Genomic DNA, 17,557 nt, shown 5'->3' on the forward strand with positions numbered 1-17,557 from the left:
AGGCCAGAGAGAGATTGAATCTCATAGTGCTAGTCGGAGTTTGAAACTCTTCAAGCAAAGCCATTTGTGCAAATGGGTGGAAGTAGAGAGTTGTCTCTTGCGTGAGTCTGCCACAGATTGGTCATAGTTGTTGGATCTTGTGTATGTGTTTTCCATGGGGGAAACCATGGAGAGGCGTTGAAGAAGAAAAGGAAGGAGATGGGACTCGGGTTTTATTTTGTTTAGTTCAACAATTTCAAAATTGGAGGAGAAAGAGAGTAATTTTATTGAGTTTTGTACTTGGGAGAGAGATATTTTTTTTTTAATTATTATTATTTATTTTTAAAATATTATTGAGGTGAAAAATTGTGGGAACAGCAAATCCCATGTGACAAGCTTTAAGGAAGTCAACAAAAAGTAAATGATTTAGGTTTTATAGTGTATATATATATATATATATATATATATATATATAATTAGGTAACGTTTATATAAAAACAAAAAAATTAGCGGCAACACAAAAAATAATAATAAATGAAAAATATAAATGTATGCTGGCTTCAATCATCTGTGTCATTTTTAAACCTATTTGGACTATTATTTGATTTATTATAAAAACAATTTAAATTTGGAAAGAAAAGTGTACAGATGGGATAAGGGAAAGAAAGCTATTTAAATTTGATATGAAAAGTTTTTTCGAGTAGGGGGATAGGGAGGCATATGACAACAAATTATTAAATAGTTATTATTAAAAGAAGGGTTTTGTTAACGGGCACCTTACGGTGCTCATTAACAATAGTTTTTTGCACATCTTTTTTACTTTTTGCAATTTTTTATATTTTTGACAATTATTTAATAATTTTTTTTATCTTTTTTGGCAATTCTTTTAAACTTTTTGTCCTTGTGGGTTGAAATCAGTTGTGGACATAGCATTTGTTTTTATTAGTACTTTGACATTTTTGTGTGTTTCTTTTGTGAAATATTTTTGAAGCATGAATTTTGATTGAAGAAGAAAAATAATTTGTGTTACCTATAAAAGATGTTAAGAAAATTTGATAATAGAATCTCAATTTTGTTGATAATTTATTTATTTTTCATTAAAATTTATTTATAAATAATAAAGTGTGAAGATGATTATATAATAAATGTTCATAATATTGTTTTTAATTATTACAATTGGAAATGTTTTTTAGTCTACCGTAACTAATGTAACATAAATTTATAAAAGCTACTATTAGTTTTTATTGAACTAATACGTAACAATCAAGGGAAATTACAATCAATAAAAGTGAACTAATATTTCACTTTACGCTTTGTCCCCTAAAAACACACACTATGCGCACACACACAAGTTAAATTGAAATTGTCACTTGAAATCACAATTTCAGTTCAAACTCTGTGTTAAGGTTGTGCGAAATAGATGTGTGTAATAATATAAGCACTACTCTTAAAATAATTTATTTTCTACCCACACTAACTACAACCCATGGCCCAACCCATTGCAACCACCAACTCTAACCTAGCAACAACCCACATTGTTGGCCAAAACCCAAAACCAAATCCACCTCCAACAAAATTGAAATAGCTGACACGACCACCACAAAACCAAAACCACCTCATGGACAACCCTAAGACCGCTTCCATGACAACCCCAAAATTGCTTCCACGACAAACATTGACAATCAACCCTAGCCATGATTAACCACCAAAAACAAGCCTAGCAACACCAATGCCAACAACCCACCCTAGCTACAATAACTGTTGCCCCCATTGCCACCACCCAAATGTAAAATAATGCCCTAATGACAAGTGACAACATAGCGAAGAGGTAAGAGAGAGAAGAGTGAATAAACAAATGAAATTTTTTTTGAGAAAACATGCGGTCAGGAGCTGGCGTAAAATGCCAGATTTACACCACCAATCAGTGTTTGCCATGTCATACATTTAATGAAAAACCCATACACCCTATCACACATAATTTTATTCCTCACACACGTATCAAAGAGAGACTCTATCAGGCATGCCTAGACCTATTCCATCTACTCCTTTGCTCTTACCATCGGAACGGAACTCCACCCCGCCGATGGCGCCACCGCACCTAACCTCAAGGTTTGTTTTGATTTCTCTTTATTGTTTGATTAGTTATTTCCCCAAACTTTGTGTTTCGAAATTTTGATGGGTTTGGGTTATTTTTTGGATATCAATCTATTCATATTGGTATGGGTTTTGTTGATTTAGTATGGATTTCGCTTCTTATTTGTAGTATTTTCATGGGTTTTGGTTGGATTCTTAAGTGGTAGGTTAATTTAAAACTAAAAAAGTCTGATTGTATCAAATGAGTTTGCTGACAAAGAGAGTGTCGTTTCATGTAATTCTGAGCCTCAATGACAGAATTTTCTATTATCTACTACCTTAAATGAAAAAGTAAATCATCTTGCCAAACTTAGTTTAGAGAATCCTGTTATGATTGGCCTTGATGACAAGAAGATACAGCCTGTATTATCATCTGAAGATTTTGGATCTTTAGGATTTGATGTGAATGATGAATTTGAATAGCTTGACAAATTGACGAGCTCTCCAATTGCAGATTTTAGAGTTCCATCTCAATTAGTTCAAAGATATGTGAAAGGTTTATGCTGATATAGAGCTTGATTTTGTGAATCTTTAAGTGGCACTCTGTATCTTGCATCGGCTCCACATGAGAAGTACCCTGAAAAGCCACGAGTTTAAAATACATTCTAATAGCACATTTTATATCCTCGTTAACGATGCTCACCAGGTAAACAATCCTATGTTTGATGTTTTCTAATGGCATTAGAAGATGCTATCTAATGATGTAATTCAGAAGGGTAATGTGGGCTTCAAAGAACAACTTAGAGGATGTTTTGAATCCATCTAGAATTTCAATTATTCTATAACTGCTTATATATGTCTTACACACACTTCTCATCATTGACCTATTCCAGCAAGCATGAATTAATGATCAATCTTTTTTGAAAAATTTTACTTCTTTTCCTAGGCTGAAGTCCGTGGATTCCAGCAAGATGGCTTACACCTCCAAGCAAGAAGTTAGAAGTATGGCAAGGTTTGTCTTCCTCATAATTTATAAACTTCTACATTCAGTCGTAGAACATGAAGAAGGAAATAATTGTTTGACTAGCTCGTTTTACATAGAAGAAGCAAGAGCGGTTGGAACTCAAAAAAAGTTTCGGATAGGTTCCTTCTATTTTATATTTTAATAGTTGAAATTTGTAGTGCAAGGAAATAAAGATTTTGTTTTATAAGATTTCCTATTTTGATTATAATGTTTGTTCTTAGTAGTGTTTTTGTCCTGATTCTAGGCTTGTTATGTATATTTCTAGGTTTGTTATGCATATTCCTCAAGTAGATTGTATATTTCTAGGCTTGTTTTGTATATTTTTGAATTTGTTAGTCATAGTCTTTTTCTTTGTATAAAACTTAAGCTCACCTATTTGTTTTGATGTTATTTTAATAGGATGACAAAAATTCCTCTCAAGGCATGGATATTGTCGTTAATTGGGTACCTTTCGGTTGGCATGGAGTTTGAGACTAAGTAGCATGGATACTTCCACAATGTGGTTGATTTTGAAACTTAGTAGCATAAATAGTGAGGAATTTGCCTATGTGACTTGTAAATTTTTTGTATTCTACATTGGCTCTGATATGACACAAGCTTGTCTGAAGTTGCAAGGAGTGCATGTTGCTAATGCTGATAGAGAGCGTATTGATAATGTTGATAAAGGCACAGAGATAAGTGATGGCTGATAAGGCATGCTTGCTAAGGATAGAATGCTTGTTGGTTGCCCAGTTTTGGTCAGATTATCAAACTTGGATAATTGTTTGCATTTTTAAAAAGTGCAGACAAATGTAAATTGCAACTTTGTACAATGCATTATTGGAGAAATTTGTACCAGAGCTAAGCAAATTATCACTAGATTAGTACAAAAGGCTAACAAGTTGGAAGCTAAAATTCTACAGTTAGAGAAGGCTTATTAGTTTGGCATGTGAAAGCAAATGGCCAAGGACTTGTATTTAGAATAGGTGAATTGTAGTTTAGTTATTGTAAAAGATTGTAGTGACAATTGTTTTGAAAAAGTAGACAATTTCTTATCTTATTTAATGTAATGACAATTGTAATGGCCACTCATTATATTATATTGTAATGGAAATTGAAATTCATTTCTTGCAATGGAAATTGGCAATTAGTTGATTTGCCTTAATATTGTTCAACAGCTTGTTCAATATAACACCACATAAGCTTGTTCAATATCACCATCATATTGCTCAATAGCTTGTTAAAAAAAAACACCACATAAGATAAATAAATTTAGTCGAGTTGCTTTAATACTTAGTTGTTAACATAAAGGCTTTGTAAACTATTATCCAACAAAAAATAGGATACTTATGTCCAATATCACCATCATATAAGCTTAACCAAAGGTCCTACCTAAGATCAACATAAAATAGGTTACTTTTGTCCATTAACACCATCAAATAAGCTTATGGACAGCTGTACAAAATAGTAACCATAAAAGGTTCAAACAATCAAAGGTCCTAATATATAAAAGGTCCAACAAAACTAACACTGCTACTACCCTTCAATCTTTTCTAGCTCAATTTCCAGCTCTTCCTTTTCCAGCACCAGTTCCAATTCCTTTTCCAGCTCCAACTCCGTTTCCATACCTACCAACTCCACTACTTCCAACAACACTTGTTTGGGTTGAGACCTATAATAATAGATACATTTGACCATATGGTAAGCATGTATGCCCAACAAGATCAATGACCAAAATATTGGCAATATGCAAATAGCAAGCACAATGTGTAGTATATAGAGAGTAGAGAGAGTTATGTGTCAATTACTTGAAGTTTTATAACTTCCTGAACATTCTGTAGTGCAAAACTTTAAGGTGGTCTAGGCTGTAGAATGGCTCTCTTGAGTCTTGAACACTTCCTGAGAATAAGACATAGAACATGTCACTTGTGAACACTTCCTGGGTTTGATGTTAGTTGTGGCTTGTTATTCTTTATGTTCAGTTTGTAACTTGATTGATTATTGTACTTGCGGCGATTGATTGTAATGTCCCCAATTGTATACATCCTATATGCTTGGGTAACTATTTTTTTGGTATCAATAAAGTTCCATTACTTATCTAAAAAATGGCATAATACTAATAGTAATACCATAAAAAAATAAAAAATAAATAAAAAAGGGGAAAAATACATAAGCCCCATGTGGTTTCTATGTAAAACACAGAACCTCATTTCCATTCCTTTTCTTCTTTTTTCCTTTCCATTACTTAATCAACCTATATGGCTACCTAATGTACAACAGACACTCACAACTTGGCCATTTCAAATTAGTTTTTCATTTTGTTATAAATAAAAAGCCTATTAGGGAAGAACAAAAGAACAAACTTGAAGTGCCCCAAATAAATGTGATAGTCTTTCTTTCTTTTTTTTCTAACCCAAATTTGGTATATAGTAGAGAGTAAACAAAGAAATATTACTACTTGTATCAGAGATCTACACAAGACATGACCCAAAGAAATGTGAGTAATCATATAGAATTAAAATTCAGAGATCTACAACCACTGCCACCAGAGAAATGAAAACAACGAAAACACAATAGATATTTTAAGCAAAATGAGTCCATATTGCTGATTATCAAAAGATTTGTTATTTTTAACAAAATTAATTAATTAATTAATTAATAATTAACAAAAAACAAAAAAGGAACAGAAATGAAATTTGCATCCAAGATCTACTTCAGCAAATTGTGGTTCGTTAAAATTATGAGAAAATGTAGTAAAATTAAATTAATAGAAAGTAAGTTTCTGAGTAAATGAATCTACCACTAGTAACTAACTAACTAACTTGTTCCCTTTAAATTACATTACATTACTCCAGTATTTCAGAAACCAAACACAGCCAGCCCAACATGAATGATATGTAAGTAAGTATTAACATAAAGAATCCGGACTAGTTGGGAAAAAAAAATCACAATCAGATTTTTTTTAGGGTTTGAACCTACCACTTAAGAATCCTATCAAAACTCATGAAAACATCAAAAAACAGCAAAATTCATGCCAAATCAACCAAACCTATAATAATATGAACAGATTGATATCCAAAAAAAATTATCCCAAACCCATCAAAATCACGAAATCCAAAAATTGGAGAAATAGAAAATCATAAAAGAACAAACCTTGAGTTCGGTGCGGCGGTGCCAGCTCCAGAGACGACGTGTGCAGCGGCAGGGTGGAGCTCCGGTGCTAAGAGGAGAGGAGGAATCTGATTTAGGGTTTGTTTGAGACTATCGTGTAGTTTGATTGAGGATTGAAGGTTTGTGTGAGTTGTGATTGTGTGTATTAGAATGTATTGGCTTTTCATTAAAAAGCTGACGTGGCATTATATTATTGGTGGCGTAAAAGAGCTGGTTTACTCTAGCTTCGTACAGAATGTATTCTAAAAAAAATGATATAGATGTTGCTACAGTAACATCTATACTTAGATGTAACAATAGTATATTGTAAAATATTTTGAAAAATGATTCACCAGATGGAGAGATTTTGAAAAATGATTTTGTGTATTTTGGTCTATTTACATTTTTTAAAGGACTTTTGCATGCTCTTAATGAGCTAGCTAGGATAAAATAACTATGATCATCAGTCTTTTATTTTCCACAAAAGGTCAACGATGCTTTATAAAAATATAATAAAAAATAGAAAGGTCTGTGTCGTATGGACCCATGGCCATGTGCGCTTAAACAGTGAGTTTTTTGTTTTTTTTTTTTATGGTTAGTCTGTGTCTTTTGAGTACGACTGAGGGAGTATTTTAGGCTTTTTATTGTTTTAGCAGCGGGCCATGAGAAAATAACAAAACAAAACAAAACAAAAGAGCTTCGTGCAAAAAGAATGAAAAACAAGACAGAGACACCCACATTTTGGATGAGCAGGATTGGTGAAGTTTTGGAATAGGAAAAGTATTTTCTAACGGTAGCTTAGAGTGACTGAGACCACTTACCAAACAATGGTGGTCCAAGAAATTATAAAAGCATAATGCCCAAGTGTATGCGTGTTTTTTACATTTTTTGGATCACTGATTTATAGATCTAAAATGTAAAAATAAACATTCAAGGGAGTCATAATTTCTCTCTAGAAATTAAAAATTAAGGCATTAAAACTCTTCTTATTAAAAATAAAAAATAAAAAACAACATTAACTCTCTACTCTCTAGCTCATCATCTCTATCCAGTTTATGTAAAGAAATTTGAGGTTAGCTCCACAAATTTGTGTTTCGTGTTCTAAAGTGATTTGCCCTTAGATGTATCAGTTGGGTATACAATTTAACAATTGTATAATTAGAGGTTGTTATTCATGTGATGCTGATGCCTTCAGTACTTGCTGCTCGTCATTGGTGATGCCACAATTCGCTGGTGGCAAGTAATGAGAAAGGCATATCAAACACTCACAACATAAAATATGCAACAAACAGATGATATGGATAGTGGTGGAGAGTTTAAGTCTTGAAGATGATGGTGGAGTGTGGAGAATTAATTTAAGTAAAATTAGTTGACATGGCAAATAATATCACTATATTAATGATATGATAAGTTGTGGTATGCTCACCGTTATATTTTAATAAGAATTTATGATCATCGGTGGCACTATGTATAGTTCAGGATTGGAGTTTAAATGAACCCTCTGAGTTGCCAATTTATTTTTTATATATATAATATTTTTTTAATGTTTTTTATTTAACTCCTTTAATAAAAATTTGAACACCTTGACCTCAAATTTATTTTTAAGCCTAGCTTAAATAAGTTTAAATATGATTCTCTTAACAATATTTTGGTCTTTTTTTTAAAAAAAAAATCCCAACAACAAATCAATTTTATCTAAAATATGGGGGAGTAAAAAATAGTAAGTCCAACAATAATAGCAAAATTTGTTCATCTTAAACCTCAAAAAATGTTCATTTAGATCTTAACAATTTTTAGTATAAAAATTACATTGTCTCTAAACAAATATGTAGAACATTATACATTTTTATGCAAAAGTGATATTATACACTTTTGCAAATCTTACATTGATAGTATCTAATCTACAATATAAACATATAATTGTCCTAAACTAATAAATAAAAGTATTTTAGGTAGTATTAATTAAAGTTCACTTAACAACAATAATTTATATATTCATTGTATTTAGAAATGATAAATGATTTTCAAGATTTAATTTTAACAACAATAATTAGTATGTTCATTATATAAAGAAATAATATGTCTAATAAACTTATAGTTCATCTTTTATTTTCATGCTAGTCCATCTTATGGAAAATTTTTGAAATAAGATCGTAGATTACAGTATTTATCTCTTATCCAAGATTCATATTTTCACCGACTCCCTAGAAAAATATCATGGAGCTCCTACTATGACTATGGTCTTAAAAAGGTGTAATTTTTTTTCAAGTGACACCAAGTGAACTTGTATGAACGAACGGATTTCATTAAAAAAAAAAGAGTTTACAGAACACATGCACACAAAATACAACCCAACTGGAAATCAACTCACTGAAACACCACACTATCAAGACTGCCACACAAGCCACGACTGAGAAGTTAACAACCATCTCAATTAGTTCAGAGATATGTGAAAGGTTTATGCTGATGTAAAGCTTGATTTTGTGAATCTTTAAGTGGCACTCTGTATCTTGCATCGACTTCACATGAGAGGTACCTTGGAAAGCCTCAAGAGTTTAAAATACATTCTCATAGCTCATTTTATATCCCCATTAATGATGCTCACTAGGTAAACAATCCTATGTTTGATGTTTTCTAATGGCATTAGAAGATGCTATCTAATGATGTAATTCAGAAGGGTAATGCAAAGAACAACTTAGAGGATGTTCTGAATCCATCTAGAATTTCAATTATTCTATAACTGCTTATATATGTCTTACACACACTTCTCATCATTGACCTATTCTAGCAAGCATGAATTAATGATCAATCTTTTTTGACAAATTTTACTTCTTTTCCCAGGCTGAAGTTTGTGGATTCCAGCAGGATGGCTTACACCTCCAAGCAAGAAGTCAGAAGTATGGCAAGGTTTGTCTTCCTCATAATTTATAAACTTCTACATTCAGTCGTAGAACGTGAAGAAGGAAATAATTGTTTGACTAGCTCGTTTTACATAGAAGAAGCAAGAGCGGTTGTAACTCAAAAAAAGTTTCGGATAGGTTCCTTCTATTTTATATCTTAATAGTTGAAATTTGTAGTGCAAGGAAACAAAGATTTTGTTTTATAAGATTTCCTATTTTGATTATAATGTTTGTTCTTAGCAGTGTTTTTGTCCTGATTCTAGGCTTGTTATGTATATTTCTAGGTTTGTTATGCATATTCCTCAAGTAGATTGTGTATTTGTAGGCTTGTTTTGTATATTTTTGAATTTGTTAGCCATAGCCTTTTTCTTTGTATAAAACTTAAGCTCACCTATTTGTTTTGATGTTATTTTAATAGGATGACAAAAATTCCTCTCAGGGCATGGATACTGTGGTTGATTGGGTACCTTTCGGTTGGCATGGAGTTTGAGACTAAGTAGCATGGATACTTCCACAATGTGGTTGATTTTGAAACTTAGTAGCATAAATAGTGAGGAATTTGGCTATGTGACTTATAAATTTTTTGTATTCTACATTGGCTCTGATATGACACAAGCTTGTCTGAAGTTGCAAGGAGTGCATGTTGCTAATGCTAATAGAGAGCGTATTGATAATGTTGATAAGGGCGCAGAGAGAAGTGATGGCTGATAAGGCATGCCTGCTAAGGATAGAATGCTTGTTGGTTGCCCAGTTTTGGTCAGATTTTGGTCAGATTATCAAACTTGAATAATTGTCTACATATTTTAAAATTGCAGACAAGTGTAAATTAAAACTTTGTACAATGGATTATTGGAGAAATTTGTACCAGAGCTAAGAAAATTATCACTGGATTAGTACGAAAGGCTAACAAGTTGGAAGCTAAAATTCTGCAGTTAGAGAAGGCTAATTAGTTTGGCATGTGAAAGCAAATGGCCAAGGACTTGTATTTAGGATAGGTGAATTGTAGTTTAGTTATTGTAAAATATTGTAGTGACAATTGTTTTGAAAAATTTGACAGTTTCTTATCTTATTTAATGTAATGACAATTGTAATGGCCACTCGTTATATTATATTGTAATGGAAATTGAAATGCATTTCTTGCAATGGAAATTGACATTTAGTTTTTTTTTTTTTTTTTTTTTTTTTTTTTTTTTTTTTTGAGAATTAAAATTGACACTTAGTTGATTTGCCTTTATATTGTTCAACATAACACCACATAAGCATGTTCAGTATCACCATCATATTGCTAAATAGCTTGTTAAAAAAAAAAAAAAAACACATAAGATAAATAAATTTAGTCGAGTTGCTTTAATACTTAGTTGTTAACATAAAGGTTTTGTAAACTATTATCCAACAAAAAATAGGATACTTATGTCCAGTATCACCATCATATAAGCTTAACCAAAGGTCCTACCTAAGATCAACATAAAATAGGTTACTTTTGTCCATTAACACCATCAAATAAGCTTATGAACAGTTGTACAAAATAGTAACCATAAAAGGTTCAAACAATCAAAGGTCCTAATATATAAAAGGTCCTACAAAACTAACACTGCTACTACCCTTCAATCTTTTCTAGCTCAATTTCCAGCTCTTCCTTTTCCAGCACTAGTTCCAATTCCTTTTCCATATCTACCAACTCCACTACTTCCAACAACACTTGTTTGGGTTGAGACCTATAATAATAGATACATTTGACCATATGGTAAGCATGTATGCCCAACAAGATCAATGACCAAAATATTGGCAATATGGAAATAGGAAGAACAATGTGTAGTATATAGAGAGTAGAGAGAGTTATGTGTCAATTACTTGAGGTTTTATAACTTCCTGAACATTATGTAGTGCAAAACTTTGAGGTGGTCCAGGCTGTAGAATGGCTCTCTTGAGTCTTGAACACTTCCTAAGAATAAGACACAGAACATGTCAGTTGTGAACACTTCCTAAGTTGGATGTTAGTTGTGGCTTGTTATTCTTTATGTTCAGTTTGAAACTTGATTGATTATTGTACTTGGGGCGATTGATTGTAATGTCCCCAATTGTATACATCCTATATGCTTGGGTAACTATTTTTTTGGTATCAATAAAGTTCCATTACTTATCCAAAAGAACAAACTTGAAGTGCCCCAAAATGTGATAGTCTTTCTTTCTTTCTTTTCTAAGCCAAATTTGGTATACAGTAGAGAGTAAACAAAGAAATATTACTACTTGTATCAGAGATCTACACAAGACATGACCCAAAGAAATGTGTGTAATCATATAGAATTAAAACTCAGAGATCTACAGCCACTGCCACCAGAGAAATGAAAACAACGGAAACACAATAGATATTTTAAGCAAAATGAGTCCATATAGTTGATTATCAAAAGATCTGTTATTTTTAACAAAATTAATTAATTAATAATTAACAAAAAAAAGGAACAGAAATGAAATTTGGATCCAAGATCTACTATAGCAAATTGTGGTCTGTTAAAATTCTGAGAAAATGCAGTAAAATTAAATTAATAAAAAAGTAAGTTTCTGAGTAAATGAATCTACTGTAAGGTTGAATTTAATCAACCATCTTGTTGACTTTATTCCGTGCCAAATTTGCTTGTATTTCAGCATTTAGTAACCCTGTATTTAGGTGGGTTTTGTTGTAAGGGTAGTGAGTGAGATAGAGTGATTGAATGTTTAAGAGTGTGCAAGAAAACAGAGCCTCGCAGCTTGATCTCGCGGGTGACTCGCGGCTGCAAGCCGCCAGAAGCAGCACACGTGCCAAGCATGTCAGAAGTCGAAGCGTCATGCTAGCTGGAGCACTACAGGACAAAATAGGACAACTGGTCGTTCTGTTATCGCGCGGCTGGAACTCGCGACTCAGTCAAGCCGCGAGCCACCCCTGTTTTGAAAAACCTGACATTTCACATTCTTCTCTCAACCCAGTATAAATATCCCTTATACCCACAAATGAAAGAGAGCTTCCAAAGAGAATTTTGAGAGAGAAACCCTAGAGTAAAAAAGATTGTTTCATCTACAATCTTTACATAAGAGTCTCTTCAAATTCTTCAACTCTCTTCCTCTCTATTGTCAAATCCTTGAGAGGCATTTTACCAAAACCTTTTTCTCACCATATCTATTACTGTGAGAGGGCTGTTTGGTGTTCTGGGAAGCAGTTAGGAAGGAACCAATCTACATTGGTTGTTGCTATGGTCAAGTAGTAGAATTCGGGAAGCTAGAAAAGGAATAGGTTCGGCACAACCTCGTTGGAGTAAGAAGCTTGGAGGGCTTAGGTGCACTGGGTAGATTAGGCTTAGAAGGTCTATTGCTGTCCATGTATCCCAACTACATTTTCTAGTGGATTGTTTACCGCTTAGAGGGCGGCGGAGAGGTTTTACGCTGAGGGCTTCGGTTTCCTCTTCGATAACACATCGCATGTTGTCTTTGTGTTTGCATCTTCCTTCCCTTTTATCTTTGCCTTTTATTATCTGCTGTGAGTTGTGATTTTAATTTGGCTTAGATTGTTTTTCCAATTCTATTTTATAGCTTGTGTTCATTTTCCGCACACTAGTTATTTGACATAAAGGTTGAATTGGTTAATTTGTAAATTGGGGGTCTAAATGTTCAAGAGTGTTGTTACACTATTTGAACTTTCATCTATCACTAGTAACTAACTAACTAACTTGTTCCCTTTAAATTACATTACATTACTCCAATATTTCAAAAACCAAACCCAGCCAGCCCAACATGAATGATATGTAAGTAAGTATTAACATAAAGTATCCAGACTAGCTGGGGGAAAAAAAAAATCACAATTAGATTTTTTTTAGGGTTTGAACCTACCACTTAAGAATCCAATCAAAACTCATGAAAACACCAAAAAACAGCAAAATTCATGCCAAATCAACCAAACCTATACTAATATGAATAGATTGATATCCAAAAAAGTTATCCCAAACCCATCAAAATCACGAAATCCAAAAATTGGAGAAATAGAAAATCATAAAAGAGCAAACCTTGAGTTCGGTGCGGCGGCGCCAGCTCCAGAGACGACGTGTGCAGCGGCGAGGTGGAACTCCGATGCTAAGAGGAGAGGAGGAATCTGATTTGGGGTTTATTTGAGACTATCGTGTAGTTTGATTGAGGATTGAAGGTTTATGTGAGCTGTGATTGAGTGTATTAGAATGTATTGCCTTTTCATTAAAAAGCTGATGTGGCACTATATTATTGGTGGTGTAAAAGAGTTGGTTTATGCCAGCTCCGGACGGAAGGTATTCTAATAAAAAATGATATAGATGTTGCTACAGTAACATCTATATTTAGATGTAAAATATTTTGAAAAATGATTCACCAGATGGAGAGATTTTTGTGTATTTTGGTGAATGGTGTATTTTGGTGAAAAATATTTTAAAGGACTTTTGCATGCACTTAATGAGCTAGCTAGGATAAAATAACTATGGTCATCAGTCTTTTATTTTCCACAAAAGGTCAAAGATGCTTTATAAAAATATAATAAAAAATAGAAAGGTCTGTGTGGTATGGACCCATGGCCATGTGCGCTTAAACAGTGAGTTTTTTGTTTTTTTTTTTATGGTTAGTCTGTGTCTTTTGAGTACGACTGAGGGAGTATTTTAGGCTTTTTATTGTTTTAGCAGCGGGCCATGAGAAAATAACAAAACAAAACAAAACAAAAGAGCTTCGTGCAAAAAGAATGAAAAACAAGACAGAGACACCCACATTTTGGATGAGCAGGATTGGTGAAGTTTTGGAATAGGAAAAGTATTTTCTAACGGTAGCTTAGAGTGACTGAGACCACTTACCAAACAATGGTGGTCCAAGAAATTATAAAAGCATAATGCCCAAGTGTATGCGTGTTTTTTACATTTTTTGGATCACTGATTTATAGATCTAAAATGTAAAAATAAACATTCAAGGGAGTCATAATTTCTCTCTAGAAATTAAAAATTAAGGCATTAAAACTCTTCTTATTAAAAATAAAAAATAAAAAACAACATTAACTAGCTCATCATCTCTATCCAGTTTATGTAAAGAAATTTGAGGTTAGCTCCACAAATTTGTGTTTCGTGTTCTAAAGTGATTTGCCCTTAGATGTATCAGTTGGGTATACAATTTAACAATTGTATAATTAGAGGTTGTTATTTTTTGTCATGTGATGCTGATGCCTTCAGTACTTGCTGCTCGTCATTGGTGATGCCACAATTCACTGGTGGCAACTAATGAGAAAGGCATATCAAACACTCACAACATAAAATATGCAACAAACAGATGATATGGATAGTGGTGGGGAGTTTAAGTCTTGAAGATGATGGTGGAGTGTGGAGAATTAATTTAAGTAAAATTAGTTGACATGGCAACCTCACTATCAGGACTGCCACACAAGCCACAACTGAGAAGTTAACAACCATTACGTACGGTCTAGAAAATTCAACTGGAAAGTGGATGCATGCATGTATTATTGTACTAGCACCGACTTTCCTATTAATAAAAATAAAAAGGTCCATGTCGCAAGGGCCCATGGCTCTTTTTTATTTTTTTATTTTTGGGTTATTTTTGTTTTCGGAAAAAATAACAAAATAAAACAAAAGAGGTTCATGCAAAAAATTAAAATAAGGTTGGTGAAGTCTGAGACTGCCTAAGACTATCTACCAAACGATGGTGATCCAAGCAACTATAAAAAGCATGGCTTTGTGGGTATTTCAGAGCAGACGGAGCTTCACCTCCAACTACAACATCCAAATATTTCAACCATGTTTGCCCTGTTCTTCATGTTGTTTACCACCATCATCGCACCACTAATTCCAACCCTCTCTTCACAACCACCACCACTAATTCCAACCCTCTCTTCACAACCACCACCGCCAATTCCAACCCTCTCTTCAGAACCACCACCACCACCCTTCCCCACATTTCCGTCCCTTACTCCGCGTCCAAGAACTCCAGCGCCAGCACTTGAGTTTCCTCCAATCCCACCTTTCCCCCAATTTCCCCCTTTCACTCCATCACCACCAAATGACAACAAATGTGCTACATGTCAAGAACAATCAGTACCAGTGTCGGTCGTGCTGGAGATTACCTTCGCAATAACAATGTCAATCGCCTTAACCGTCACAGTGACGGTTTCCATTAGCCGGCGAAAGGGGGAAAAAGGGGACAAAGGGGACCAAGGGGACAAAGGGGACAAAGGGCCGAAAGGGGACAAAGGGGACTGTTGTTATTGCTGCAAGGGCTACAAGGGCTGCGAGTGCCGCATTAGCTGCCAGGAAATGATAACAGTAATTTTTTTCCTATCTGTTTGGATTTTTATATTTTTTTCCCCCCAGTTTTTACCATTTGGTTCTGAGAATACTGTTGTTCTTTAAACCCAAAATCCGCTCTACACAAAAAATACAGTGGCTGGGTCTGACGGGTCAGGCTGAAGCTAAAAATAAAAAAAGATGGGGGCGTTGACGTTATGCAGTCCCAAGACACCCCATCACCAAGACCGCAAAATAAAGTAGAAATGAAAAGCACAAACCTTATCTTTACCCTGCTTCTTCTGCGTTTTCCAGTTTCCCTTCTTCTCCAATCTTCTGTGTTTTCTTTCTGCAATTATTCTTCTTATTTCTTTGGGTTTCCTTTCTTCCTCTATCACTGGTACCCAAAACGGCAAAACCAAAAAAATAATAATTTTAACAATTATTGAAATAGTATAATGTGAATTAATAATTTTTCTATTTATTATTATTTTTTTAACAATTAACAATATTCCATTCATATAAAAAGTACATTTGAAAGATGGTTTTTATTTTTACTTTTTGGAACTATTTTATTTATTTTTTCCATTTATACTAATTTATTATATTTATTTATATATATTTTAAATAACTTTTAAATTAATCATAACATCATCATGATTCGACCTCAGTTAGACCTCTATCCAACCTCAAAAATCTTAAACCCCTTCGTTTTTCGGTTCTTTGAACAGTCTGGGTTTTAAAACCATTATATGGGTTTGACAAGGTGTGTAGAAGTTGGATGATCTTTTGTGTTGTTAAGTAGGTTCTTTCCTGGGAATTTCTATTCAATTCGTATATGCTATGAGGTCCTTCTAAGGAGAAATTATTAAGACCTAGGTCCCAAGTAGTCCCAACCAATAATAAAAAGCCACACATTTAAAACAACTCTGACTTAACTTCTTAAATGAAAAAACAAAACAAAACCACATAAATTTAACTCTAGTTAAAAAAAAAAAAATTAATTGGAAAAACACAAATAAATTTAATTTATAAACAGGCAAGATTCAAAAGCTTTAAATAAATTTGAAATCCAAAAGCTCAATCTCATCAGTTTGTATTTAGTTTTAGCGACCTTAGTCTTTCCATAAAGGTCTTTTTCTCTCAAAACTCTAGATTAGTTTCCTTCTTCTACTCCATAACCATCACTAATCTATCTCAAACTTTATGGCAAAGAATATGGCCAACGAGTATAGGTGCTTACGCAGTCCATAGATGTGTATTTAAAAAGAATGATGAAAATGGAGGCATGATGAATTTTCGTAAAAGCTGCAGAGCAATTTTTTCTTTTTCATCAAGATTTTATTCTTGTGTGTGTGTGTGTGTGTGTTTTTTCCCCCCCAAATAACTATTTAACCACTGACTTTCTTTTTGAATTTATTTTTACATTAATAGTGTGACCATAGGGGTTGGCCTTAGTAACTGATGTGCATGTGCGAATATTGTGGAATCAGCTATCACCTAATAGCAAAGATTGATGTCAAAGTTTTGAATTGAAGATTGCAAATGTTATATTCGGTCGTGGATTTGATGTGAGCTTTGAACATTGGTTCTAATGTGATCTACTTGTGTAGTTTGGAATAGTTGTTTTAATTTGGGATTGTAATATTTTGGCGTATAAATAAGGTTAGTGGTATTTGTAGAAGTTTGGAGGTTAGTATTTGCAAATGATTTGTGTTTCAGGGATTAATTTTGTTTTAGTGTTTGGATATCATTGTAAATTGTGTTTGTTTTGATAATAAAATTTCTCCTTTATCCAAACAAATAGGTTTGTCAATGGCATGTGTTGTCTGTAAAATGCTTTTAATAGGGCAGTTTGTTGTGCTTGGCCATATCCTTGGCTATATTCGAAAAGTGACTATTATTGAATAAATGAATTGTATTGAATGTGGACCCAGCAAAACTCTTGTATGCGCTCGGCACATGAGATATCTTTTCAGGATTTGGGAATTAAATATAGTTTGTGTTGTAAATGAATGAGCTCTTGCAAAAATCAACATTTTTTTTATCTCTTTCTAGATAAAATGTTGGCCTTTTCCTTTTAAACAATTATTGTTTTACATTGATAGTGTAATATAAACTAATAATTTATTACATAATGCCAACTAGGAGATTTAGAACTCACTTGGGATAAATCTTAGATT

At 33.3% G+C, this 17,557-nt stretch overlaps 1 protein-coding gene and 2 long non-coding RNA genes across 3 annotated transcripts; 1 reads left to right on the top strand and 2 right to left on the bottom strand.

Moving 5' to 3' along the window:
* Positions 1 to 4,318: 4,318 nt before the first annotated feature.
* LOC126720475 (uncharacterized) lies at positions 4,319 to 6,569 on the bottom strand. Its single transcript, XR_007653423.1, has 3 exons — positions 6,209 to 6,569; positions 4,864 to 4,954; positions 4,319 to 4,727 (listed from the first exon to the last, which is right to left on the bottom strand). It is a non-coding gene; the product is annotated as an uncharacterized LOC126720475 (long non-coding RNA).
* A 3,868-nt stretch (positions 6,570 to 10,437) lies between these two features.
* Positions 10,438 to 14,080, bottom strand: LOC126720474 (uncharacterized). Its single transcript, XR_007653422.1, has 3 exons — positions 13,137 to 14,080; positions 10,957 to 11,047; positions 10,438 to 10,820 (listed from the first exon to the last, which is right to left on the bottom strand). It is a non-coding gene; the product is annotated as an uncharacterized LOC126720474 (long non-coding RNA).
* A 721-nt stretch (positions 14,081 to 14,801) lies between these two features.
* Positions 14,802 to 17,178, top strand: LOC126720476 (sulfated surface glycoprotein 185-like). Its single transcript, XM_050422975.1, has 2 exons — positions 14,802 to 15,413; positions 16,809 to 17,178. Exons 1-2 carry the CDS (start codon positions 14,889 to 14,891, stop codon positions 16,830 to 16,832), a joined length of 549 nt encoding a protein of 182 aa, XP_050278932.1. The 5' UTR covers positions 14,802 to 14,888; the 3' UTR covers positions 16,833 to 17,178.
* The last annotated feature ends 379 nt before the right edge of the window (positions 17,179 to 17,557 follow it).

This window comes from Quercus robur, chromosome 4, assembly GCF_932294415.1.
Source record: "Quercus robur chromosome 4, dhQueRobu3.1, whole genome shotgun sequence".
Lineage (NCBI taxonomy): Eukaryota > Viridiplantae > Streptophyta > Magnoliopsida > Fagales > Fagaceae > Quercus > Quercus robur.